Genomic DNA, 25,270 nt, shown 5'->3' with positions numbered 1-25,270 from the left:
CAAAGTAGGAATAGGTGAGGTCGGATTAACTGCTGTGTTGACAAAGGTAATACATCATGTCCATTGTTGTTGTTTTTTAAAGAAATTATAATTATACAGAAATATGCAAGGCAACACGAAAATCACAATCCATAGTGGAACGAATCACAGCAGTTCGTTAGAAAAAACCGTGACCAACACTTTGTCATGAAAAAGTGATTACATTATCTGAGGGAAGTGGCCTATATAGTATCAGGATGGAAGGTGCACTGATGTGGGTGGAGGGATTTGCAAATTAGATATTGCCAAGGGCATTTAAGTGGGGTATAAAAGACTGGAGCATGCGAGACCAATGCTTAGATAGGCAAAGCCAATGTTGAGGAATAGCTAAGGTGTCAGTGTAGGTAAATATTATTGGAAATACATTTTTAGTTTAGGAAAATGTTAACTTCCATGTAAGTTTGGGATAAATCCTGCAGCTTCTCTGACATTCAGTGTTTTACTTCTCCAATGTTATACTTTCACTTGTAGAAGAGGTGTCCTTCCATGTCATCCTAGAAAAACCAAAGCATTGAATGCTAGAGAATCCCAAGATTTATTCCAAATAAAGGTGCTTGTAAAATGTGTGCTGAATATATATTAGGGTGGTCCTTATTTTTGAAGTTTTGCATTACAATACTCTCTTCCTCTCATTATGTTCCAGTAAAAGAAATAAGTAATTCACACCAAATTTTATCCATATTGAATAACATTTAGAGGTTGCTCATAGAAATTGAAATTTTACCTTGTAGCTTGCTTTGTATCTGCATATTTTGAATATTCTAAAATTTCCAGATTATTCTAAGTAATTCTGGAAGGCTCTAGATTATTCTGGAATGCTTTATCATATTATTATGGAATATTTTAGCATATTCTGAAATATTGTATGCAATTTTGGAATATACAAGAATATTTTGCATTATTCAGAATGTTCTTGAACATTCTGTATATACATAATTCATTCATGCTGTCAGTATTTACTTCTGGAATATTCTATATGACATGCAGTAGTTTCTAGAATTTCTTTAACAGTATATAAGCACTTTAGCAGATTATTCTGTATCATTTCAGCTGACACTATATTGACATGTCATTGCTAATGAATACTGCAACAAGAAGTGAGACTACACTTTGGTTGCTTGGTTCAGGAAAACTGAACTAACAGGAAGCAAATTACCTTCAAATAGGTAAGTGCTATGTGTGTTTTTCTATCATCACAAAACGTTAAAGAAGACAGTTCATGAAAGCTCAAAGGTTGTGATCAAGGCGGCTGCAGCTTTTTGGAACAAGGCTCGAATTCCAATTCGTCTGAAATATCATTATCAAACTAGAGAAGCTTTTTGAAAAATTGGCAAAACTAAAGAAAAATTTAAATTAAAAACTGGAACAAAGCAAGCTAATTAAGCTGAGTTTATCAATAATCTGGATGACCTTTATGACATCACTCATAGGGATTCCCTGATCCTAATCAAGATCCCAGAAGACAAGGATTTGCTACATGCTCAAAAGGTTAGAGAACATTTTGGGTGTATGAGGCAGGTAGATAAGGTCTTTACCTTAAAGGAATCAAGGGCTGAGAAAAGAAATGAGGCAAATGTGATACAGGAAATAACATGCATAGCAGGAAAAGTAGACCTTGAACAAACTGTAAGTTGTTGGGAATCATCCCACAGCAGTGATGATGAGATTGGTGGACATAGTACCAATAACAGTGATGGGGATAGAGGAACAGTTGAAGAATTATCATCATCTAAACCTAAGAAGAGGACATGAAGAAATATTATTACTCCCAATTTAGCAGCAGCTGTGGACAGAATCAAGTTGAGTAACAGAAAGGCAACATTTATCCTTGCTGCCACAGCTCTCATTCTTGGTCATGAGGTGCAGGAGCTAATGAGCAGCCATTCCTCAACCAAAAAATTTTGACATTGTTTCCGTAAAGAACTTAACAAAAACTTAAAGGAACAGTTCCAGCCAACAGTCTCACTTGTAGTTCACTGGGATACAAGCTCCTTAAGGATATTACAAGGAAAATAAGAGGATTTTCTGCCAGTGATCATGTCTTGGGCAGGAGTAAACCAACTCCTAGATGTTGCAAAACTGGTTTCTAACACTGGAGAGGCTCAAGCTTCTGCTGTGGCACGTTTGCTGGAAGAATGGTGAGTCATTGATCTTGTAAAGGCAGTTTCCTTTGACACAACATAAAGCAACATTGGTCACAGAAATAGAGAAGTAGAAACAAAGATTAAACAAGAACCTTCTCTGTTTGGCATTCTGGCATCATATCTTATAACATGTCCTGGCATGTGTTTTCAAAGACTGTATAGGGCTTTTCTCTTGTCCAGATATTGCATTTTTCAATCAGTTGCAGCAATCTTGGGAATACTGGACCAGTCCAGGTTTAAAACTGCAGCTGACCATGATGAAGAAGTAGAAGGCATAGAAGAAGTTAAGGACAGTGTCATTGTGTTTGCTACAAGACAACTTCAGGTGAGCCATCCTAGGGATGATTATCAAGAGCTTCTTGAGCTAGCCATATCCTTCCTTGGCAACATCTCTTTTTGTGGAGTGCAATTTATAGTACCAGGAGCACTGCATCATGCATGATGGATAGCCAAGACATTGTATGCCTTCAAGATCTGGATATTTATGGTATAATTTTAGCTCACTGGCCATGAAGAAAGAGTACTCTGTAACATTTGCATCCTTGATGTTTAATTCTATTTTAGGATATAGTTCACTGATTTTGATTCTATTTCTGCTATTCGCACTGATCTTGTTAAGTATAAAAAGTAGAATTTTGCTCTTTCAGAATCTGCCTTTCAAACATTTTCTGAACATCTATGGTATCTCAATCACGAACTCATTGGTTTAGCATTTTTTCATTCAACTATATCCACGGGGACAAAATGAGAAGGAAGGCATGGATGAACCTCCAAAACACATCCAGCTCAATATTAGGAAGTCTAAGGACATTTCAGTTAAGGTTTTGTCACAAAAAACACAACAGACTTCTTCTGGTGCCTTGAAGTTCCATCTGGATTATGACCCCAAGCCATGGGAACTCAGAAATGACTACAGGGAAGTACTACAGACAGTTTAACGTTTCAGTGTGGTAAATGACATTGCTAAAAGGGATGTGGCCATTATTGAGGTATGTAATGAATCATAACAAAGAAAGAAGAACAGAGAGAATTCCTCCTTCAAGTTGTGCAGGATCATAAAAAATGCTTTCCTAACAGCAAAAAAAAGGAAACAATAACAATGTGCAAAGTGACTAACCACACCAGTATCATATAAGAATCAAATATTTTTGTAATTATACTATTGTACTTGTAATAAAATAAAAATTTACTTTAAATATATAGTTTATAATACATAACAAATATGTTTTTATATCACATAGTACATACGGTACCAGGACACTACAGCCTAAAACTTAAACTCATTGAGCAACCTCTAAATATGGTCCAAAATGAATGAAGTTTGAATTTATTTATTTTTTGTACTTTGCAACAAGATTAGAGGGTGTGAATGTGGGAACTTTAGAATTTTTAACATGAAATTTTACCTGCAAATAAGGACTTCCATAATGCATGTATGTGTGTGTGAATATATCAAGTGAATAAATTACATTAACTCAGAGCAGTATACCTAAAAATGTTGCACAAGCATTTTTTGAATGCTATTAAAGGATGAATGAAGAAAGGCGATGTCACAAAAAATATTTTTTATGTGAAACCATAAATAACATTATAACAAAAAAGTTTCGGGTAATACACCATAAAATGTTTTACCTTATTGCTTTGAAATATTGTTTTATATATAGGTATGAAAAAACATGATCAGTTTTGATTTATTGACCCTTTATTATTGATTCTTTTTTTTTTTACTATTTTTTTACCATTAAGAATTCTGATCCCAGAATTCTCCTGAAAGTTCACTAGCATTAAAGAAATCATATGATAAAGCAGGTTTTTTATGCATCTTAGTAACTTTTTCTCTCATCACCAAACAGCAATAAAAGAATAGTTAAATGAAATATCTTGTTTTTCTATGACCACATTACAGTAGTCCCTGGTAGATACGACCCCTCCCAATAATGACTTCATTTTAAATATGACTTTTTTTTTTCTGTGCATGGAATGGTTTTACATTGATCTGACCTCCAACAAACAATTTCTTGACAGATATGACATAAAGCCATGATTTTGGGGCAGAAGATTGGATAACGACCTTTCTATAGCGACTTTTATTAAAAACCTTTTTATAAACTTTGTGTTTGTTGTGTATTCATTTATTTGATTTTACACTTGCATGTATGTACTATAATCTGAATTGGTGATGATTCGACTGTAGTTTGTTGATGTCTGCAACAGGTGAGTGATTAGATATCACACTGAACAATGAAAATGAATATGAAGGCTGGAAAAAATGTTCATATTGTCATCAAAATGCATGAAAAGAGTGCCAGATGTGTTCATATTGCTGCTGAAATGCTGGTTGGCAAAATGCTAATTCAATCAATTGTTGCCAATAAATGTAAAATCATGGAGTTATGAAAAAGCAGTTCTAATTCAAACGTGAAAGTCATCAAAGTGCATATAGAACTGCAAATCACAAATTTACAAGCTAGTGTTTGATTAGTTCTGTGATGCTAGAGCTAACAACATTCCCATTTCTGGAAAGTTGATACATAAAACACAAACAAAACAATTTTAAGTTATCCTTATTGAACTGTTATCCATCATAAGTATTGTTATATGAATTTGCTATGTCATTATACTCAAAACCTTATACTCAAGACTTAGCAATAGCGACTGGCACAGCTTGAACTCGGTCGTTATCTGGTTGTTGATTCTTTGAATAACAATTTCCTGTCAGATACTACTTTTTTTATCATGGCAGATAGGTTGGTTGTATGTAAGAGGGACTACTGTATTACTAAAAGTTGTGATTAACAAAACTTGAAACAGCCAACAAAATAGAATGACAAAAACATAACTTCATTTATCTTCTTTGCAAAAACATGCTTATGTAATACCCAGATTTTCATTTATATATTAATAAGTTGAAACATATTTTTATCTTTTTTGAAAAAGTCTATTGTAACTACTTTTTTTACAGATGTATTGACAACTGGTTCCAAGTCAACAGGTCTTGTCCTGAGCATCCCAATGACTGATGTTTATGAACACTAGGAGATCTTTCAAAACTAGTTTGGACAAAGTTGTTACTTTTGAAGGTAATGTTAAGAGTGTTTATAAGGAATAGACTTGGTGATATTGTTTGATTTTTTTAAATGACTGGCTATTATGTAAAATCTTCAATATTACTTGTGGCAGTTTCTTCGTACTGCCAGCTTCTTGATACTGATCTCTTATTCTTTATCTTTGAAAACAATGAACAAAAAATACTGCTTTGGATGCTGTGCCTTTTATAATACTGAAAAGTGTAAAAGCCACTTCATTTCAAGCTCTTTTAGAAAATGTTTTAAGGTTAGAGTTATCTATGGAGTTAAATTTAACTAGTCTTGTATGTCCTTTTAAGGTGCCAAATAGGTATTGTTTTCAATCATCTTGCTACTTGGACTAGAATCAGTTTGAGAGTTTTTATAGGCTACCTCAGGATGAAAGGAAAAAACTGTTGTCCTTGTACAGCTTTTGCTTCAACAGGTTTTATACTTTGTAGTCATATACTGCTGTTTGCTATTTTTATAATTTATTTTTAGTTTAGCATTACAGTTTTGTAATTAAAAGTAATTAAAAATTCAGCAGGATGATGATGTAATAAAAGTTGCAGAATTTTCCTGTTATTGTGTATGTAGGAATGATTTTAAAAGAATCTTAATACGTATTCACTCATGAACTATTTTGATAACATATAACCAACATTACCTTTAGTGTACAGTAGTAGAAATTATAACTTAATACTAAATATTAATTCTGATTTTTAACTCTGAGTTGTGGTGAGAATAAGAATAAACAAAACTGTTTTTGTATAGATTAATGCTTGTTTTATATGTGGTAGTTTTTTTGTAAAAGAAAAAATAATAAGTATTTTTTAACAAACATTTTTGCTTTGGATAGTTGTGCAAGAATATAACTGTTAACTTGGTCTAAAGTTGCTTTAAGTAAACATATATAACTTAAGCTTTTTACATTAATTTATGTAAAGGATTTAACAATAATTTAAAATTGTCTCATTTTGAGTTTACTTAATGATTAAGTTACAGTAAGGAAGATTTATTTTTAGAAAATGATTGTACCAGTGATCAAAACACCATACCTGTTCTAAAAACAGATTTTCCTTACTGTAAAAGCTGTAACTTGTAATAAAATAATAATTTAAAATGTTCACTTTCACTATTAATTTAGTTTTAAGACAGTGTTATAATAAAATCCCTCCAAGTATATCTGTATAAACCAATGGGTAATAATGATAGAACAGAGTCAGTTAGGTCTAATTTGTAGTAATTGTTTTCAGTCCAAAATATATTGTCACAAGAGAGAGTAAATTCAACAAATTATTTAAAAAAGACAAACTGTGGATGATGGATTGCTGCCATTGTTGAAAAGTATGTTATATTAATATATAACATTTGCTACTTAATAATTTTTAATCAAATTATATTTATAAATTATAACATATATTTTTAAATAGTTACTTGAAATTTCTACAAAATCTAATAGCTGCTAAGGACTTTCACATAAAAAAAAAACATCTTAGAAGAATTACAAAGTTTAAAACCTATTTGTTTATCAGCTGTGTGACTGTACAGTAAGACTTATGTATGCTATGTATAAGAGAAGAAGGTTTTGTTATTTGTGTTAGTTGTGTTTAAAGGCTCATTTGATAGCCAGGAATTCAGAGATAATCCTAAAATTTCTAAGTTTAATCAGGTGGCATGCAAGCATTGTCAGTTATTTTTTCTGTTGTTGACAAAACTGTTTAACAGTGCGTGATTAGTGATCACTCATGGGAAAATTTGATCCTTTTGATTTGTATATTGATAATTTTTTTTTATATAAAAAAAAAACACTACCAAAGTAGCAGCTCGTACCATACATTAGAGCAGACTATTTTGTTGAAGTACAGGGGGTCTGTGTTTAGTGGCTGTATTGCTTCAGTAAAATATACTGAATACCTAGTGTACAAGACATAAGGGAAGTGTAATGTTAAAATAAAGTATGAAACACAAAATATATTTTAATACTCATAATTTTAATGTTGAAAAAAGGAGTACTAGTGTAACTCTACACTTCCCTCTTCCCAAGACATATATTTAATCAATAAATAATGTTATTTAAAACAGTATGTGAATAATAATAGTAACACTCTCTTTTGTAATGTTGTGCTATAGTTGAAGCTCCATATTTATTTTCTAATCTAACTGTTAGTGTTACTCAGTTCTGTTTTGCTGTTCATTTGTTATTATGTTTATTAGGTCTGTTTAATTAATGAATATTTTTGTGTTTAAAAGACTATGACTGTTTACCTCCTTGGAATGGTTACTGTTAAATAAAGTTTGCTTAGAAAATCTGTAGTTCTTATAACTGGACACAAAGAAGTATTTTAGCAATGCAAGATTACTGGATGTAGCTATATGACTATTGCACGTAGTGTAAAATATGTGTACATTGACAACGTGCATTTTTTATGTAAGATATAGAAACTTGATTACTGTTCTATATAATGTATTTTTAAACTGCTTGTGACAATTTTATTTCATTTCATTTATATAAATTACATGTAAAATAAAAGGTTTTCACAACTAGTAGTTGTGGTCCCATCATCAGTATATTATGAAAATTAGTACTATTGAAGGTTCAGACTTTCATACGATAATGTGTTCCAAACTTTCGAAGGTCAAAATCTACACTTTGTTACAGCTCTAGTGTTGGGATAAAATTTTAACCCTACTTGTACATTGTATCATGTGCTCGCTTAAAAACTCATATTATTATAGTGGAATTTGAGATGTATTATATTCCCTTTTCTTTCTTTTTTTGCTGTTTTCAAGGCTGCTTTTGTTTTGTGAAAATATTTAGTGAATTAATTGAGCAGTAGTTTTATGGTTCTTGCTTTAATAAGAGGAAAGTGTGGAAAGTTCATAGTTGTGATAAGGTTAAGTAGTGGATGTTGAAATTTGAAGTCGCATTTTGGGTAGTGAGCTTTGTTTTATGAATGCGCCTTTATTTCTGAAAAACTGCTTTGTTGATGAAAAATAACTGAAAAAACTCCAGAAACGATTAGGTCCCATTTTGAGTAAATTGTGGAGTGAGTGAGTACTGTGGAACTAAGGGAACTTCAATTAAGCTGCAATTAATGGTTTACACCATACAAATCTTGACTATCTTTATCCTGATTCCATTGTTCTAATTTGCTTAAGGGGCAATAAATAATACACACACACAATGGAATATACTGAAATTATTAATGCATGTTATATAAAGGTTTTGTTAAATATAGTATACTCAGAACATAATTTTAAGATGGTAAGCATAATAATCTTACAACAGGATGTTGCCTAGCGTAAGGTGCTAAATAGTGAGTGATTAAAAATGATCTTGTTGGTTTTGAAACAATTGTATTATACCCATTTCATTAGTTGTGTTTTTTATAGATTTTTAAGCTCATTCTAATCTATGAATAAACTTATGAAAACATGAAATTATGTACATTGATCAGGTAAATGCTGATACTATTAACATAGACCATAGCTCTAAGTAAAAAATAGTAAGTTTTCAATATTGGCCTTTGTAATTACCATTGACCTTTTGAGTGATAAAAATAGTTTTCATCCATATAGTTGTCATTTTGTTGAGTAAGTAATTTGTGGAATTTCATGGACTGAGTTGGTGTTTAAAGTTTTACAAATGAATACAAAGATAGGGGAAAATAAGTTTTTGAAGTACAGTTTGAGGTGATGCCTTTACTGGCATTTGGAAGCATTCTATTTTTCAATTAGAAAGTTGAATAAGTGGTCATGCTGGGTTCCTAACACCAGTAGTTTTTTGTATCACTTTATTTTTCATGCAGAAAAATATTGGATGTTTTAGGATTTACATTAATCTGAATAGACCTTATGTTTTTATTTAGTTAGAGCTTTGGAAATGATAGTAAAATAGAGAAGAGCAAAAGCAAACATTAGTTGTTCATTTAACTGGTCAGGTTGTGTGGTAAAATTGAATTAAGCTGTTGTAAAACAGTTAAAAGCACACTCAAACACTATAATATTGGATAGCTTTGGTGTTTCACCATTAAACTTAGTGGAATTACGAAATGCCTGCTGCTGTATTCAATACATATGTAAACTTTTTTAACAGAATGCTGAAAATTGTTACTATAAAAAATGCATATAATTTACTTTCATGTAAAAAATTCCAGTTCATATTTTATTATAATTTTTTTTTCTGTGATATACTTTATTGTTGTATGACTGTATCAAAACTATATTGTTGATGTTGCCAACTGTGTTGTTTTAGCCAGTGTAACTTTAGGCTGTCTTTAATATCACATTTTAACATTAACTGTGTACAAGATATTGTATAGTTTGTTGTAGTGGTCTAAAATGCCTAAACTGGCAAGCAGTGAGGTTTTTTAGGTCTAATAAAATTGGTTAAAATCATGCTTACTTATTCAAAATTCATAAAGGCCTAATTATGAGGTAAAAAAAAAAATGTCACGTGTGATTTTAGTTTTCACTTGTTTTCTTAATTTGATTATTACTCGTATTCTTGGGTAATTGGGGTTATGGTATATTTGATTGTGGACAAATGACATTTGATCAAAATTTTTTAGTACTGTATGAATAGATATGATATAAAAGTGTCAAATCATCACTCAATAAAAAGAAAAATGTTAGTTGTTTTATACAGCTGCCTGAATGCTTATACCTGTACAACACGAGTATTTTGATCTGTCAGGAGTAAATGCCGCTTTTTACACTGTGAAAATAGATCTAAAAAAAACCATACAATTTTACCAGTAAACATTTTTGATGACTAAGCTATTTTAATCTAATGTAGACACATGAAAAAGTTATGCTTCTTTTTAACTATGGTGACATTAAAGACTGGGTCACATGCTCATAGCTTTATTAGTTGAGTTTAGAACAATTATAATTGTCAATACTGTGTTAAACAAATTTTGAATTAAAAGTAACATTTAAACTTAATATTATTTATCATCTGAATGAATACATATCTGCAATTCAGAATGAATCACTAAATGCTTTATGAAGGAGTCTGGGTATGGTATAGTGATTAACATGGTAGTACTGTGAATCCGAAGATTCATGGTTTGCATCCACTTGACTAAAAAACATGCTGCATACTTTGGAGCCATGTGTGTTTTATAAGTGATGGTCAAATCCCACTATTTAGTTAGACAAGAGTGGCTCAAGAATTGGCAGTGGTTGTTATTGACTAGCTCTTTCCCTTTAGTCCGTAAATTCAAAATTATGGACTACTATGTAGTTTTTTTTTTGTAGCTTTGTGCGAAATTCAAGACGTCAATCAATCAAACTTTACAAGGTGTTTGTTAATCATCCAGGTGAGTGTGACAACACATTCAAAAACAGCCAATTCATACCCACAAGTTATAGTATAAAAATCACCCTTGATACTAATCACATAAGTGAATCAGCCTGTGTTTAAGCATGCAAGTGTATTTGTGTCATACATAAATTCTTGGCTCAAATTAGTATTTCAGTGTTATTAGTGAACATGCCCCAACATAACATATGTAAGCAGTTTTAGCACAGCACTGAAGGATCCAGCTAAGAAATATATATATATATAGTGTGTGTGTGTGTGTGTGTGTGTGTGTGTAAAAATTACAAAAATTCATTTTGATGTTGAGATATTCTATTATTCACTTTTATATCAGTCTGATTTTGGGAGAGAATTTTTAACAGAAATGTTACCTTCCACATTTTCTTACTTGTTAGTTGAAGTGTGAAATAAATCAGTAATAAATTTAATCAATTTATTAACTCCAGTAATTTGAACCCCAATAAACAACCTATTAGAATTCAAAATTTTCTTGAGAAAAAAAAAAGGCTACATTTTGTATGATTAAAAAAAAATCTGCAAATGACACAAATAAAAAAAATACAAACACACACACACATACCAAAAGATACACATTTATTTTGATATTTCCATCCATGTGTACAGCAAAGTTAATGTTGAAGCCTCATGTAAAACATGCATAACTAAAGTTAGTTTTTATCCAATTCAACCTAGCTGTTGAAATGATAAATATGAACCTACTGCTTATATTAACTACAATGATACCATGATGGAAAATCTATATTAAGAATCTGTTGGGGATCATTCATGTGTACAAACAAAAAGTGTGAATAAGCATGAGGTTGGAAGTCTATATACACACATTTTGCAAGATCTTCTTTTCAAGACAATCGGGAATAAAGATAGCCTGTTTAAATATATGTTTCAAGTAATAGGCATATTTTAAGATTCTTTCTAAATGCATTTTATTTTCTTCTTCTGGAAAGACTTCCTTGATCCTTACATATTTCAATAATAAGATTTAATATACTTCTTTTTCCAAGCAATATTAATCATGTAGAAAAAAACTGAAAATAATTAACTCCACCGCTGCTATCATACAACTTTTCATTATATAGCAATATTAAATTTGTATCATCTGTAACATATTTTATACAAATATATATATATATTATTAAATATACAAGTCAGGTCACAGACTATCATTTTATACAAGTTATATTGGAAAATGAACCAAGAATGGAACAATGTGTGAAAGAGAACAATCTTGATTAAGTTTATTATTTTCAAAAATTGTATTGTTAAGAGACAAATGTTCAGTTTAAGTAATATAATTTAGAGCTAATGAAACAAATTTAAAAGTAAATGTGATGATTTTAGAATATGGTTAGAGTTAAAAGCAAAGAAAGAAAAAATGATTCCTTGCCCCACTACTGTATAAACATTGACATCAAGTAAATTTCACTATTTCATTAACTTTTAAGATTGTTATCAAGAACAAACAAATTTTGTATCGTAACTTTTAATGTAACTAGCATTAAAAAAGATTCTGTGATCTCAAATTACTTAGGGTGGGTATTAGTAAAGAAAAAAGTATTAAAGCATTGCCAAATAATACATGCAGTGACTGAAACTGAACAACATTCAGCCACATGTAAACATAGATTGAACATGTTTAAAATAGTTTAATGTTTGTTTTTTTTGCACATTAAATAAAATTGTTCACATACTATGTCATTGATCTGACAAACATATACGAGAGCCGTGTAACATTTCCTTTACTTGCTGTTATAGTGTTATTTTACAGAGATCTTAGTGAAAACCTATACCTGAACACTCACCCAACTATGATTAAATTTAACACCTCTTTAGTGGATAATGGTATAACATATTTGATATTATATTTCTCAGCATTTGTATATTGTAGTGGATCAGTTTCTTCACAAATTATATGTACAGGACTATTCATATGGCCTAAGCCAAATTACATGTAAAAAAAAATATATATATATATATATATATTGATTTAAAATAAAATTAATAGTGTTTGTACCTCACTAATAAATGGAGTTAGCTGCTAGTAATATTAGGGTTAACATGGAATCTTATGACTTTGGGGCACCAGTTGACCCTGTGGTAGATACTAAAAATGGTCCCCCCCACTTTAAGATGTGGGTATTTTATAAAAGTATCAAGTTAATTCCTTAGAATGGATAGTAGAGTGCTGCCAACTAGCTGTTTTTCCTCTGTCAGTAATTCATAATTAGGGATAGCTGTGGATAGCCTTAGTAACTTTGCCATAAATATAAAATGCTCGCGACATTTTTATTTCAGAAAGATCTGCATTACATGGTCTATATTAATGTTTATACAATCACCACATCTGAACTTTGTGGTTTGAATAACAAGTATATACACACATTTTCTTTTCAAGGTAACGTACATCAAAACATGCATTTAATTTTGGAATCTAGTTGACTTTTGCATAACAAAGACAGGCTAATTAATTTTCCAAAAACGTTATTTGCATATAGAAAAAATAAAACATGACTATTCACCTGCCTCAAACAAAATATTCTTATCCTTCTGTGTTTACTATATCAAATGACAACTTGCTGTTAAAGTAAATATCAAATTCAAAGCCTGGTCATGAAAATTTTTTTTTCTTCTTAAGTATGACAAATTCTATATTCAGATAAAATTCCTAACACCACATATAATAAAAGGTGGGTCATTTTAATGAGAGAAATTATACAATTTTTTTTTTTTACACGGATTTTTCTCTCTTAAATTAAAAACTTTTATCACATTGGTATCTATATTGAAAACATGTTCACATATTCCATTACACTTACGAGTAAGTTTGAAAATTATAAACAAATGTAAAATTGGATCTATAGAAATTAAACATTTCTAACTTCAGATTTAAATCCAGGTAGCTACAAAAATATCTCAAATATAAAAATCAGCTTTGGAACCCCGCGAGTGCATCAAAGAATGCTGGTCTATAGTTAATCATTTGTTTACACTAACTGTTCAGTCTTATTACTCTTGCCTGTCCATATAGTAATGTAACAAATGTCAGTGAAGATGACACTAGGAGGTAGTAGCAAAGGAAGAACTTGAAACTAGATTCTCCTCCAGAGACTTTTACGACCATTTCTAGTTTCTTCTGCTTCAGCCAAAGGTACACGTGCTGCTGCAACATTCTTATCCACTGAGGATTCTGTTTGATTATTTATAGGAAGTGAGGATAAACCTTCACAAGAATTAACCATGGCGAGTGTAGTATGAGATACTGCTGCATTTTTTATAGGTGGTGGTTCCTGTGAATTACAATCATGAAAAACAAATTTGTTATTCAAAAGAGTTTATCATTGAACGTCACTATATAAATCATGGCTTGAATCATTTTCACTGTAACTCTGTGGGATCAGTTATTTTTTTTTTTTTTAACCTAAAAATTCTTAAAAATACAGGTAAACATATATTTATAGACATCTTTTTAATTATATGAAAATATTATGAAACATCAAATATTTCATAAGCCACTAGTCTTCAAGGTCAGGTTAATTATTGTTAAAATAATTCAAGATGTAAACTCCCTCTACTGACTTAGTAAGTAAAACATTAACATACTCAACATTTCTACTAAAAAGTAAGTACAATTATTTTCAGTTTGAGTAGCGTATTACGGTTTAATCAATATACGTAGCTTATTTTTTTATTTATTTTTTTATGTTCTTTTCAATAATTAGTTCTATCTACTAGATAAATTTGGAGTCAGTAGTAAAGTGGATACTATTTAAAAGGTTTTTGAGTCTGTTAATCTTATAAAGGACAATGAAATGCCTAGTCTTAAGAATCTGAAACTTAAAGAACAAGTGCGAGAAAAATTTACCAGAAATCCACAGCAGTTACAGAATTTTTTAATATAACAAAAAATTCTACTCTTTTAAAACAGTAAAGGATACTGTTAAAAATGTTCTAAACAAAAGGAATATATACCTTGTTAGAAGTGGATTTATCTGTTTGTTTTTTCACTTTGTAATGAGCTCTAGCTATTGCTAAAGTTGCCTGATGAACTTTACAGTAAATTTTCTCTCCTTCCAACGTATAAAAACCAAACAGCCCCTCACCTGTACAGCAGTGCCTGGGAATGGGTAAAGCAGTATAAGGTATACACAGTTTTCTTAAAACTTAATATTACACATAACTTTATATCATCATCATCAGTAAGTCAAAATAAAATATTCTAGAAACTTGATAATTTTAACTTCAAAGTCTGCAGAGTCAAAATTCCAAAACATACCTCTTCTCATGTTACAGCTATTACTCGACTACTAGGATTTTCTTCCTTTGCCCATCTAAGCAATGATCTGATTTTTTCTCTCTCTTGCTCCAGTCTTACATTCCCCACTTAATTGCCCTTGACAATATCTGTCTTGTAACACTCTCCACCCCATTGCACCCTCTTTCCTGGTACCTCATTTAGATTATATTATCACTTTTTCTCGACAAAGTATTCACTAACAGGTTTCTCTGTACTATGATTGTTGAAGATACTTTGAGCATTCTTAGTGTTACCCAATTAATTTTTGTAAACAAAAAAATAAAATAATTTTATTTTCATTTGGCAAACTGATAGTCAGCATAAATTCCCAGATTACTGTTTCTGGCACAGAAGCAAATCAGGTCTATCAGTTTCCAGTCACTGGGATGGTGGACAAAGGTTATTCCTCCAGAGTGTTCGAATGAACTTCCTCCACTCTTGGAGAAGAGGGCAAAGTCGGGAGCCCTCCTACCCGGGACCCTGGATGTTTTTTTTCCAGATGTTGGTAGGAGAGTCACTAGCCTATGGAGGTGCCTACTTATAAAACTGGTTCAGATTTGACGCTCGGCTATCCAGTTGGAGTGAGTTTGACTTTATCAATATTGGTTCAGTACCTTGTTCATGGAAGAGGGTCCATTGTCTCCTTGTTATTCCGAATGCAGAGTGGTCCCTTCTTGGGTCCTTGGTTGAGAACAGTTTATTCTAATTCTTCCCAATAATTCCAGGGACAAGTAGAATTTACCTTGCCCACACAGTTGGGGAGTGAGGATGAATGTTCATAATTCCAGAATGGATGAGTTCCGCTTCCTCAGGTTGTGTATGGCATACAGGATCCCGTCATTCCAAGTCTGGGGTGTTGCCTTTTGGACTTCTTCAGGTTGAGGAGAGGGTTTATCCACTTTGGTGTTGCTTACCTTGTTGCGATTCCCATGGCTCGGAACACAATCATTCTATAGCTACAGGTTCAGATCCATTCGTGTGTGTGTGTGTGTGTGTGTGTGTGTGTGTGTGTGTGTGTGCGCGCGCGCGTGTGTGTGTATATATATATATATATATTGCAGCCCAAATGCCCTAGCCACAAACATGGGATCCAGGGACCACGGCCCTACAATTCCAACCCCAAGTAGTGGAACCTCAGCTACCTGGTTGGGGCCTGACCAATAGTGATGACAGATCATATAAAATTCCAACTGCAGTACATGAATTAGGTTCCAATGAAGAGCATACCTGTTCTGGGTGTAGTGAGGTTTCCCCCACTAGGGTGCTAATCTTCTACTGGCACACCCATGATCTATGCAGATGCATTCTGTGTTGATAATGCCCACACCAGCCCCTCCACCTAATCACTGTGGGATTCTAGCTGTAGTGTTAGAGAAGGAAAGTACGTTTTGGAAGTTAAAATTTTCTTAAATCAAGAATGTATTTCCAATAATACTTACCACTTCTCACACTAAGAACTGGTGATAGAGACTGCAGATTGGATCAGTCTTAAAGAAGTGACAATATTATCTGAAAGACAGATGCTTATAAACAGTACAAGGATAGAGGGCACATTGACATAGGTGGAGAGTGTCACAAGACAGATATCGCCAAGGGCAATTAAGTGGGGAATAAAAGACTGGAGCAAGCGAGAAAAATAAAATCAGACCAATGCTTAGATGGGCAAAGGAAGGAAACCCTAGGAGTCAAGTAATAGATGTAGTGTGAAAGGAGGAAAGTATTTTTGGAAGTACATTTTCTATTTAAGAAAATGTTAACTTTCATCATAATGTATCTGTTTAAGAAATTAATTCATGACATTTCAAAAAGTTAGCATCAAAAATGAAATCCAATAAAACGGAGTAAGTAGCAGATATTGAGTTTCTTTTCTGATGCTAAATTTGGTATTTCTTGTACAGCTTTAAAGTTCATTTAATTAAAGCTTCTGCTATTTTCTGTAGTTTTTAAAGCCACATTACTAATGCATTAAGATCAGTTCATAAATAGTAATTGTCAAAAATAGTTTTATTTTCTAGTAAGTGTGTTTATATTTTTTTGTTACATTGCTTGTTCGAAGTTACAATCCATCAAAATTAAGAAAAAAGATACACTAAGGATACCAGTAATTCTACAAGTTTGCCTTCAACATTGTTGGAATTTGACTTATCTCAAGCCACTACAATTAGATGTGCACCAGTTAAATCAGGAAATGTTGAAGTAGTGCTACAATTTCATAGTAAGTCTTAATTACATTAAGATTCAATAATTTTTTTAACAATGAGTTTGTTATGCATTTCGCACAAAGCTACATTAGGGCTAGCTGTCCCTAATTTAGCAGTGAAAGACTAGAGGGAAGGCAGCTAGTCATCACCACTCACCACCAACTCTTGGGCTACTATTTTAACAACAAATAGTGGGATTGACCGTCACATATTATAACGTCCTCACGGCTGAAAGGACTAACATGTTTGGTGGGATGGGGATTCGAACACATGACACACAGATTGCGAGTCGAGCACCCTGGCCATGATAGGCTGTAACAATGAGAGTGACCAGAAGAAATCTAACCATGTATTTTGAAATGAGAAAGGTGTGTTTAAAGATTAATAAGTTTTTGGTTTTATACAACCACCTACCTTCCAGCTTCAAAAGTAAATTTTGTAGGGTCACTTCCATATCGCCTGAGGGCAGTTAGAGGCCACGTAACAAGTTTAATACGAGGATTTGTTGCATCCCATAGGTAGATATTCTCATGAGTTACTTGAAGCAAACACTCTCCAAACACATCAAGCTTAGGGGTAGGCATAAGGTATACATGGAACTGTTCTGTATCAGACAGAGATTTGTTACACTTTTAACATACATACAGATTCCACACACATATAAAACTAAATCAAGTTATAATCAGAATAATTAAAGATCAGAAAAACAATTTTTTTTAATTATAATATGTATCCAAGTATCTGGATGATTCAAAATACCTAAATGATTCAACAGCAATGAGTTGAGGAGGATTAACAATGATACAAAGCCAGACTTTTTATAGAAGTATAATACAGTGCTTTGTTCTTTAAGTATGCGCCTGTGCTAACACACTCTGACATACCTAATTTTAAATTAAGGAGAGTTTTTGGTTTTTTTCTAATTTTCTTTAGTTTACCATGCATCTATTATTATTATTTATTTATCTTTTTATCTAATTCAACACTTGTAGGATACTATACAAAATAAGTTATTCATTATGTCAAAAAGAATGCGGGCTAATCATTGAATATATTTTTATTTTCTGAATTTGTATGATTCATTCTTATGATGGTAATATGTAATTATGCCACTAAAGTGGAGCTCGAGATAGAATGGCTATCATAGGAACAGAATGATAAATGAGTACATTTATGGTGTAACATTATACACAAACTACACTATATGCCTAAAGAAAGTTTATGATGTTATTTTAAATTGCATTTTTCTCAAGAGACTAAAGAGCTGGAACTTAAAAAGATAAAGTAACACCGCATAACAGTATTCAGAAATAATATTTCAACACAAGACATCTGATGCATGATACTGAATATAATTAAAAAGTAAAAATTAGATAACTAGTTTCATCACAAATCTGTTACTCACAAGAATAATAATAAAAAATACATATGCACCTTTTCTTTTTGATAGTGCAAACTAAGATTTAGCAAGTATATAACATTTCATGAGGAGACTTGGATTTTAAGGGACTTAATCACTTTCCTGGAGGAGTATCACCGAGAACAAAATTTTCACCCTAATGCCTTTTTCAAATACAAAGCACTGAGAACAATACATGGTGGTACAAATTTTAAAATTAAATAACTTAGGAAATACAACCATGCAGTTTTCAACATTTTGTAGGCCAAGTCAAACAGTTTTTATTGTCATGTTTTTTCACTCCAGTAAGTAGTGTTACCCTGTAAAATGTCAACCATGCAAGAAAAGGCTCAACGCATCATTTAGCTTGCACAGACCAAATTAATGACTGTGGTGCAGCATAATTACAGACACCATTGAAACTATCTGGGAGTGGAGAGAGAAGCTCTTGGAGACAGGCAAGTGTGTTACAGTGGTTGGAAGCTGGAAGGCCCTCTGTCAGTGATGAACATATTGAATAAGTACATGAATTGTTTCAGTGTAACCCATGAAAAGTGCTTTGTCATGCTTCATGAGAACTTAACATGCCAAACACATCCTTGCTCCATGTCATTCGTAAATGACTTCATCTGCATGCCTACAAACTTCAGTTGGTACAGACACTGCAACCAGATAACAAACCAAAGCACAAGACATTTGCAGTGAACTTCCTTGATTGCATCGATGAAGACAACACATTTCTAGCATGTGTACTGTAATTCCAAGCAAAGGAGCAAAAAGTGCAAACCACTAAGGCAAGTAGCAAAATATTTAAAGCCTATCACCTCTATGCTTATTCTTTTTCGATTGTCTACCTGATGCACTGTAAGGAGTTTGTTCATTTCCAAGGTGTTCAGATACCTTCTGCTTCAAAAGACGTTTTGTGATTGGTCAGTTGCCTATCAAATTAGCCAATTAAAAGGAGCATCCTATATCAATTTTGGTTGGAATCAAGCCTAACTAATACTAATATTTTGTCTCCTAACACCCTTTTTCCACCCAGTTTGAACAAAAATGGCAAAAATCTAATTCTCATCCATGTGATATACTAATATAATTAAAAAAGGGTGCTCACTTTATTAATAAAGTATTAAAACAATAAGAATAAGGTCAATACAGTTTGAGGTTTTAACTAGCATGGGTTTAACAAATATGTGATGTGTGTTTCTCTCTTTAGTAAAGCTTTAGTATAATAAGATACATGAAAATACACTAATGTTTTTGCAAATTATATAATTATTAGTTGTGTAACGTCTGTTTAATTTACCTTGAAGTTCCTTCTGGATTCCTGGGCTAAGAATATCAGGTTCACCAGTGACAAGGCCTGTCTGGGATAAGATACATTCTTGATCTAGCAGTTTCACCCAGGTGTCTGCTTCCAGGTCTGCTAGGTATTAGTACAAAATATCAATGGACACATTTTTCACTTCTATCACTGAAAACAATTTTAGATACACTGACTAATTTGACCAGAAAGCTAGTCTAATCACAGATTGAATTAACAATATACTAAATACTACTTCAAAATAACCCACTACCTAACATACTACGAGCTGACTAAAAACAAAGTGATCACCGAGCAGTTGGGAATACTGAAAATTCCCCCTTCATTACCTGCTCAAGATAAAATCTAACATTAGCATCTTGTTGTCAAGAGGTACTGGATCTTATACTGTATTAAATATTATTCTGTACCTTGTATCATCACAGCTAAAAAATGTCTTGTTGATATAGAACTATTGTTTATATGAACATGCAAGTACAAATGACTATAAAAAAATACGTTATTAGTTTCATCAGATTTATTATGTCAAGCTTATGACCAACGTTTATACATATTAAATTTCAGAGCTAGTTAAAAAAAGTTCAGTTAACCCACCTCAAAATGCCTTATAATTAGTTAAATTCCCAAATTAGTTTTGATATTCAAATAATTACTAATGAACTTTCATTAAAACCTATCTCTGATGTATGCACAGAAAACAACTAAAATGTTAAACAAAATCCATAATTGATGATTACTTTGATTCATGATAAACAGTAAAAACTTTCTTGAATGTGCAATGTTACATATTTCATTCATGTGGAAATATTCCAAAGTCACAGACATAATAATGCAGTCTGTTAAGATATATATTTAAAAATATGGTTTAATGGTTTCTTTTAACCTTCACTAGCTGTACCTCATTTATCATTTCTGACAAAGTAACTATAAATGTTAGCAATAACACATGAAACAATTTAAGTTAATTATATGTACTCTCAAAGTCATTTTTCAAGTAATCTTTATTTAACTTGTATATTCTTATAAATATGAACAATGCAATGACAAAAAAGTCCTTAGCATTTCACTCACCAGAATCACAAGACAAACATTTTGTTGCAGAGTCTTGAAAACAGATAGAAAATGCATGCTTTCTGATACTTGTAGTAACCCGACAGACATTAGTGACAGCGTTTAATACTGTCATTTTAAATACACCCCCATGAGATGCTGTTTTTTCATCCAAATATTTTTCTAGGCGACATGTACCTTTACTGGAAGTTCGGCGTAACACAATCCATCGTCGTTGCCATATCTGCAGTAGGATAATCATCAGTCTAATTTTAAAAGATATTTTTAACTATCAATGGAAATAGCAAAGTAACAAGTTTCTAATTTCTGTACAAATGTAGTATAATGTCAATTTATAGCTTATATGTACTGTTTCCTATATTCTACCTATTATTAATAAGATCTTCTGACTGAAATTAAAGAAAGTGTATATAATATGTCAACTGCATTATATCTGCTATATCCAGTGGCAGTGAGTCCTTTCACCCCAAATCTGAGATTTTCAGGTTAGATTGGATATGAAAGATATAGTATTGGTTGATATGCTATTTTTTTATTAGGGATTACTATGATAAGGTGCAATTACTGTTACCAAATAATGCCAATGGCATAACCAAGTTTATTTTTTATGCAATATAAATGTTATGTAACCAGTCATATAATTTCATATATAAATATCTATGCCTACAAATGTTCACTGGTAGCACAGACTTAGTAGCTCAATAAATTAACAAACATTTGATAATAAGGTTTATGACTATTTCGGACACTAAAGCAAGATGTACATCAATGTGGCGACTCATATAAGTGAATCAAGAAGATGCTGGGGTAATTGGCGTATTCTTCTACTATAGATGCTGCCAATTCGTGAACAATGCATGGAGATAAATCATGTACTGTCAAGTATCTTCCTAAAATATACATGTTCAGATTCAAGTTTGGTGAGGATGCTGGCCAGTCCCTTCACTCAGTACATTCTTCTAGGATGTTACTAGATGATTGAACAACATGGGTGGGTAGGTGGATGTTATCATTTATCTGAAGAAACTTCCAATGAACTGCACCTGCATATGGCAACACTAATCTTTGTAAGACTGCATTCCTATATCATACGTCATACATAGTGCCATGTTATAGCATATAAAGATTAGTGTAGCTACAAATACAGATTTCTGTCCAATCCCTACTAATTTCTCCCCAAAACTAGGGGTGGATCTAGCCCAATACATTCTCCAAATTTGTAGACATCTCATATGTTGCTGCAGCGTGAAGCATAATTTGTCTGTGAAAAAGACATTGTTCACATGTTGCTTGACCAACTCGCATATTTCCGACATCACTAAAAAAGCTACGTAGCAATGAGTTAGACAAAACATGTCATTGGTAACCTGGCATAACCCTTATAAAACTTGTTTCTGACCATCTGTATGCCGATATGATGCTCTGTACTATTAATTCAGTTGGAGGAGCCAAAGTCCATCAGCTGTGTCAAGTCTAAGTTGTTAAATAGCTGTCATCTTGCAGTTTCTGATAATGGTCTACTCCAATCATTCCCAACCTTTTTAACTCCACCTAGCAGGAAAATCTTTGTAAAATGTTTACAGAGCATTAGGAGTATGTATGCCTGTTGTTTCATAGTTTAGATTCTTCAAAAAATCTTTGAAGTGATAGTTACGATGATCGCTTATTTTACAACGAACTATGAAGGAAGCAACACTTCATATATTCTTAAAACATACACAAATTATATATTTCATACAATCTAATCTTTTACAACAAGTTTTATTTTCCTTCTTTCATTTTCCTCTTTTTCTTTTTACTGGATATTTCAATGGACTGACACTGGTCAATAGACTACCATTTAGGAATCACTTGTCTAACCTCTCCAGGTCTTTAGCCTAGTGCAGCATTTCCCAAACTATGGGTCGCAAGCGGAATGTTAGTGGGTTGTAAAAAGTTATACTTGAATTACGCATTAGCTTCGATTAAACGCTGTCTGTCGAGATAGTTCAAGACTCGGGCTTTCATTGCCAGGCTGTTGTTGTATCAAGCAGTAAGTTGTTTTGACAAGCTTAATGAATCAGGGTTGATCATGCTCTCAATTTAATCATTCGTCCTCGTAAAAAGGAAATCAATTTTCACCTATTCATACAGTACTTTAGCTATAGGCTGGTTTTATCAGTTGATTGCAGAATTTTAACTTTTGGAAGGTAAAAGCAATTTTGTGAGATATTTGCGCAACGAGGAATTTGTTCTGAGGCTCACGTATTTGGCAGATATTTTTTCAAAACTAAACGAACTGAATTTGTACTTGCAAGGAGGAGAAGATATCAGTATATTCGCAGTTCATGAGAAAATTAGTTTTTCCATAGAACAAGTTTTTTCATGAAACCTCGGTATTGACAACCGAAATTATGACTGTTTTGAAACATTTCAAACCTTTGTAATGGAGAATGAAGCCAAAGTTGATGACGATATAATCATTGAGATATCTGAACACTTGAATAAGCTGAAAGAGAGTTTTGAGTTTTATTTCCTTGAAGAAATGAAAAATATCCAAGAGAAAAAATGGATTATGAACCCCTTTCAGCCTAACATAATGAGTGGGATATCAACAAAAGCTGAGGAAGAACTTTTTGATTTATCTGAGGACGCTTCGTTAGAAATGAACTTTAACAGCAGAAAACTGATACAGTTCTGGGTGTCTGTTCAAAAACTGTACCCAATCCTATCCACTGAAGCTTTGAAGGTACTTCTCCCTTTCTCATCTTCATTGTGAAGTTGGATTTTCAGCAATGGTAGGAATCAAAAACAAATTCCAAAATAAACTTCAATTGTCAAATTCCTTACGCCTGAAACTAACCCACATTGATGTTGGTTTCAATGCCATTCTTGACAGTAACAAGAAACAAGCACATCCTTCTCACACGCCTCATTATTAATCAATTAGATAGCATTTATAAGTTCTGGAAATGTTATTGAAAATACGCGAGTATTTTTAAATGTAATTGAAATATGTGAATATGAATAAATAATATTTTTTATAATCTTTCATATGTTTTTGCCCAGTAAATTTGAGTGGGTCGCCATAAGCGGTGGTCATGAATAGTGGGTCACGATTCTAAAAAATTTGGGAACCCCTGGCCTAGTGTATTAATGGTCTGAAAAAAAATTCACATTCTACTAACCACACTTCATGATGCTTTTAGTCTTTCTATAACAACTTGTTTTACCAACTCCTAGCAATCTGTTGCCCTCAATGTCTTGGAAATGCCCAAATGCCTGTTGGGGTCCTGGCATGTTTCACACACTGCTGTTGTACAAACATACTGCTAAATGAGGACACAGTTTCACACATCACCAACATGTGCATACAAGATCAAAGATTGGCCACCTGACACTTGTTTTGTATAAAAATTAATTCAGGGCTGCCATTGATATTATGCAATAAGAGTAGGTCTATGTCTTACCATAGCTAGAATATAGAAAATTCTGATCATCTCTTTGAGCAATGTATTGAATACATCCATTAATTTTGAGCTATGTACTGAACATATCCATTGAGCTAGTCCACTCAGAAACTATGAACTAGCTATCTTTACAGCTAAATTTGCATGAGGTTGGTCCATTGTATCAACCCCCTATAGGAAAAGGAATTTGAACTATAATTCTGAATTTACTAAGGGCATCCACGTGGAATATGGAAAAATCCGAGTACATAGCACAAGTCTCTTATACATAAAAAAATATTATATTATTACAAAAGTATTTACTCAAGATATGTCTGAGAAATGACAATTTCACTGTGTTCAGACTCTGACAAGTTGTGATATAAGGTGATGTTCATGTGAATAATAAAAATACTTTGTGTATTTCATTTACAGAACCTCCAAAATGCATATCTACATTTTTTGTGGTATCCCTTTATTTTGTATCTGGTATTTACTCTCCTCTATCATGAACTGTTGTTATATCGATATTGTAGGGTAAATGAATAGTTGTTAACTGTGATGCAAGTACATAACACCATGTTGAATGGTACTCTGTAAAATAAATCATGGCACACACACACTTTGAACCTCACCTATGCTCATAGGGATAAATAAAGAATGTTTATAAACAGATAGCTTGTTTAAATACTTATTACTTCACAGTTTCACTTAACTTGCTATTGCATGGTTAGCACATTCACAGTTTCACTTAACTTGCTATTGCATGGTTAGCACATTCACAATTTCACTTAACTTGCTATTGCATGGTTAGCACATTCACAGTTTCACTTAACTTGCTATTGCATGGTTAGCACATTCACAGTTTCACTTAACTTGCTATTGCATGGTTAGCACATTCACAGTTTCACTTAACTTGCTATTGCATGGTTAGCACATTCACAATTTCACTTAACTT

The 25,270-nt window shown here is 32.4% G+C and overlaps 2 protein-coding genes across 11 annotated transcripts in view; one reads left to right on the top strand and one right to left on the bottom strand.

Moving 5' to 3' along the window:
- Nucleotides 1-9,894, top strand: part of LOC106474512 (E3 ubiquitin-protein ligase ZNRF1-like) — a 27,595-nt gene extending 17,701 nt beyond the window's left edge. For 3 of the 5 annotated variants that reach the window (XM_013935207.2, XM_022379794.1, XM_022379785.1), the window contains one exon: nucleotides 5,146-9,894. In XM_013935207.2, the coding sequence (XP_013790661.1) occupies nucleotides 5,146-5,203 (58 nt within the window). In that variant the 3' untranslated portion in view covers nucleotides 5,204-9,894. Of the gene's footprint in view, nucleotides 1-1,089; nucleotides 1,206-5,145 lie in introns of all 5 variants that reach the window. The other 2 variants (XR_002608969.1, XR_002608968.1) reach the window with 2 other exon arrangements.
- A 1,280-nt stretch (nucleotides 9,895-11,174) lies between these two features.
- Nucleotides 11,175-25,270, bottom strand: part of LOC106474484 (docking protein 5-like) — a 71,068-nt gene continuing 56,972 nt past the window's right edge. For 5 of the 6 annotated variants that reach the window (XM_022379748.1, XM_022379779.1, XM_022379753.1 and 2 more), the window contains 5 exons: nucleotides 20,885-21,107; nucleotides 19,796-19,915; nucleotides 17,505-17,694; nucleotides 14,565-14,709; nucleotides 11,175-13,882 (listed from right to left, as the gene is read on the bottom strand). In XM_022379748.1, the coding sequence (XP_022235456.1) occupies nucleotides 13,685-13,882; nucleotides 14,565-14,709; nucleotides 17,505-17,694; nucleotides 19,796-19,915; nucleotides 20,885-21,107 (876 nt within the window). In that variant the 3' untranslated portion in view covers nucleotides 11,175-13,684. The remainder of the gene's footprint in view (nucleotides 13,883-14,564; nucleotides 14,710-17,504; nucleotides 17,695-19,795; nucleotides 19,916-20,884; nucleotides 21,108-25,270) is intronic. The other variant, XM_022379773.1, reaches the window with a different exon arrangement.

The sequence above is a fragment of the Limulus polyphemus genome, unplaced genomic scaffold (assembly GCF_000517525.1).
Source record: "Limulus polyphemus unplaced genomic scaffold, Limulus_polyphemus-2.1.2 Scaffold139, whole genome shotgun sequence".
Lineage (NCBI taxonomy): Eukaryota > Metazoa > Arthropoda > Merostomata > Xiphosura > Limulidae > Limulus > Limulus polyphemus.
Note: the sequence above shows the minus strand (reverse complement) of the source record. Positions and strands in the feature narration are given on the sequence as shown.